Here is a 3,524-nt window from a genome sequence, read left to right as displayed (position 1 = left end):
GCCTATACCCAGATCCAACTTTTCCTTCGTGGAACTGTTCAGGTCACTGACACGCCATCATTACCCTTATACAGTGATTGTTCCGTCACTCTGATCCTACCTTGTTGCACCACCAGACTCCTTGAATAGAAGTGTGACGTTAGTGGTACAAGGTGTCACGCAACCATCTTTTCCTCAACCATATCCGGTAAGGTATATGTGTCTCCATTGAAGTCAAGTGGACCAACGACCATTTCCGTGGAAGAGAAATGCGACGTGAGTCTTTGAAGGTGTCATGCAACCCTCTTTTCCTCAACCATCTTCGGTAAGGTACATGTGTCATTATTGAATGCTCGAGGACCACATAATGTCGATGGACAAAGCAATTTGTGAAGAAGCATCGTACAACACTGCATATGATGATCATGATCAGTATAATTCTTGCGACGTTACTGTTCCATCACTTAGTGAAGATGACACACAACATGTGGATAAAGAAATTTGTGTGGTAGAAATATATTTGGTTATGTTTATTTGTAACTTGTTTTGTAGTTTGTTGTTGAGTTATTAACAGAGATAAGCTTTGTTGGAAGAATTGTGATTTCATTTGTTTAATTAGGAATTGTGTGGATAATCTTTCTTTCAACTATGCTAGAATGGTGCTACATTTTCATATGGTTTATTATTCTATTTGGTCACCATGTTTAAGTGATATTTCCAACTTTGATTAATGTTTGTTCTATACCAGTTTAGTTTCGATTGTTTATTAGTTGGTGATATCAATGGATAAGTAGTTGGTGGATGAGTTCTTGTGAGTGTCGAATGGTGGATGGATATGTCTTTTGTTGATATATCCTCGGTTTTCAATTTCAAGGGGATATTTTTTTCTGAATGGCTTTGCAGTTACCCGATCACACTGGAATTTCAATAGATGAAATTTCGTATGTAGGATTGAGATTTATTTCCTTGCAGCGGGCACAAGAGTTTTATTATAATTACAAAAAGAAAGTTGGCTTCGTGACTAGGATTAGGAATACCAACTTTGACAATACCAGGGAGGATTCAAAGATACCCATTAACCAATCATTACACTGTAGTCGTGAAGGTTATCGGGAGTCTCGAGTGAAAGTAGCAACTCGGGTAAAGAGAATAACAATAGTCGGATGCGAAGTAAGGATGTACGTGATGCTTGATAGGCAGAATGATAATTGGATGGTCTCCAAACTAGAACTGAAGCACACCCACCCGTGTTCTGCCAAGCAAGCTGTGTATTACACTGAGTACAGGGAACTGACCATGCATGCCAAGTGTGTGATTCAGAACAACGATGAGGCTGTCATACGGCCCAACAAGACTTATCTCGCACTGGCAAATGAGGTTGGTGGCTCGTCGAATTTGGGTTACTCAGAAAAGGATGTGAGGAATTACATTATGAGCAATCTGCGCTGTGCTGACGGAAACACAGATGTGAAGGAAATGATTAGCTATTTCATGCGAATGAAAGATATCAACCCGAATTTGTTTTATGCAGTGGATGTAGACGAAGCTAACAAGTTTAAAAGTGCACTCTGGGTAGATACAGGATGCAGGGCTTCCTATGAATATTATGGTGACGTGGTATCGTTTGATATAACGTATAGTAAAAACAAGTATGCTTGTGTGTTTTGCCTCCATTCAAAAGTTTAATGATTTTCACATTTAGCATGCTTTTGTTAATTTTGGCTGGATTTATTACAGGCACGGACTTCCATTTGCATCTTTTGTTGGTGTCAACCATCACAGCAAGTCCACTCTACTCAGATGTACTTTGCTGGGAAATGAGGAAATTCGTAGCTTCGAGTAGGTCTTTAAGCAATGGTTGAGGTGCATGGGATCTCCTCCACAGGCCATCATCATGGACCAATGCAAATCCATGTTTGGTGTTATTAGGAATGTCCTTCCAAATACTTGCCACCGATGGTGAATATGGCAGATAATGAAAAAGATACCGCATAAGCTCGGAGGATATGCTCGGTACAGAGAAATAGATGATAGAATGCATGGCACTGTTTGGAATTCCAGGTTTGTGGAATCTTTCGAGAAGGATTGGTTTGCATTCATTGTTGACTTTAACTTAGAGCGAAACAGATGGCTATCAGGTTCGTTCTGTATTGTGCTCTTATATTCTTCTTTTATAGTAGGTTTTTTATGGAAGCTCTGTCTTGAAAATACTTAGTTCACTAAGTCTGTAGTTCGCAACGAAGGGTCGACCGAGATTGAAGAGGCTTAGATCTAAACTGGACACCTCCATTAAGAGATCTATGCGAAGAAAGAAGAATAATCCACCTCCGGTATGTGTCTACCAGTTCATAGTTTCTAACCACATGTTAAAATGCCTTGATGGATAAAGTTGAAACTGTTATTCACTTCTTGTTTATGCATGTTTGTGCTTTTTAGGAAAATAATGGAGCAATCAACCTAAACATAGTGGCGGTTTCTGCTGTGAGTACGAATGAATCACAGGGACATGGCGGGTTCTTATCTTTGTTACACTCATTTCGACATACTTAGATTACTTTTGGTTATGGATTTGTATGGACACTAGCCTTCTCTAGTTTTAACTTTTTCCACTTATCTTTTGACAAAGTATTCAGGTTTTTTATTTAACTGACATTTTTAAACTGAGAATATATCATTACTTAATGAGTCTTTTGATATTAGGCTACGTTTCTTAATATTACGGTTACTATCCCAAAAGGTGTGAGTTATGCCTCATAACGAATCAATTAAGACTTCATTGAAACCTTCATGCTTTCGTAACTTAAAAAAATATCGACGTGTATAAGACACATCTATATTGAGATAACTTCAGAGAAGTCACGATGAAATTAGGCAGTAACATGAAAGATACATCTACGATTACATACAAACACAAAAAAAACACATTCTTATAATACACGTACGGTATTAGACACATCCATATGTACCTAGACACATCCGAGGAAACTATGGAAGACACATCCGTGGTTAACAAGCCACATCCAAACAGAAGACACATCCGTGAAAAGAAAAACCTGTTAACATCACATGACTATGATAGCCACCTCCAGTGTAAGACACATCCATGTTGAGACAATTCCGAAGATGTCACGATGAAATTAGGCAGGTGATGAGCGGATAATTTATACGCTTTTTGGCATTGTTTTTATATTTGGTTATGTTTATTTGTAACTTGTTTTGTAGTTTGTTGTTGAGTTATTAACAGAGATAAGCTTTGTTGGAAGAATTGTGATTTCATTTGTTTAATTAGGAATTGTGTGGATAATCTTTCTTTCAACTATGCTAGAATGGTGCTACATTTTCATATGGTTTATTATTCTATTTGGTCACCATGTTTAAGTGATATTTCCAACTTTGATTAATGTTTGTTCTATACCAGTTTAGTTTCGATTGTTTATTAGTTGGTGATATCAATGGATAAGTAGTTGGTGGATGAGTTCTTGTGAGTGTCGAATGGTGGATGGATATGTCTTTTGTTGATATATCCTCGGTTTTCAATTTCAAGG

The 3,524-nt window shown here is 37.7% G+C and overlaps 1 protein-coding gene across 1 annotated transcript; it reads left to right on the top strand.

Moving 5' to 3' along the window:
* The first annotated feature begins 346 nt into the window (after positions 1-346).
* LOC107494038 (protein FAR1-RELATED SEQUENCE 5-like) lies at positions 347-1,822 on the top strand. The gene is made up of 3 exons (XM_016115071.1): positions 347-487; positions 883-1,628; positions 1,717-1,822. The coding sequence occupies exons 1-3, from the start codon at positions 347-349 to the stop codon at positions 1,820-1,822; spliced, it is 993 nt and encodes a 330-aa protein (XP_015970557.1).
* Positions 1,823-3,524: the final 1,702 nt, after the last annotated feature.

This window comes from Arachis duranensis, chromosome 6 (assembly GCF_000817695.3).
Source record: "Arachis duranensis cultivar V14167 chromosome 6, aradu.V14167.gnm2.J7QH, whole genome shotgun sequence".
NCBI classification, from domain to species: Eukaryota; Viridiplantae; Streptophyta; class Magnoliopsida; order Fabales; family Fabaceae; genus Arachis; species Arachis duranensis.
This window is presented reverse-complemented; position numbering and strand designations above follow the sequence as displayed.

What these genes read in the sequence shown, in the direction of transcription:
- LOC107494038 (XM_016115071.1), top strand. Translation starts at nt 347, where the DNA reads ATGTCGATGGACAAAGCAATTTGTGAAGAAGCATCGTACAACACTGCA. An exon ending in TGGATAAAGAAATTTGTGTG is followed by an intron (nt 488 to 882) that starts GTAGAAATATAT and finishes ATGGCTTTGCAG; the next exon opens with TTACCCGATCACACTGGAAT. An exon ending in ATAACGTATAGTAAAAACAA is followed by an intron (nt 1,629 to 1,716) that starts GTATGCTTGTGT and finishes GATTTATTACAG; the next exon opens with GCACGGACTTCCATTTGCAT.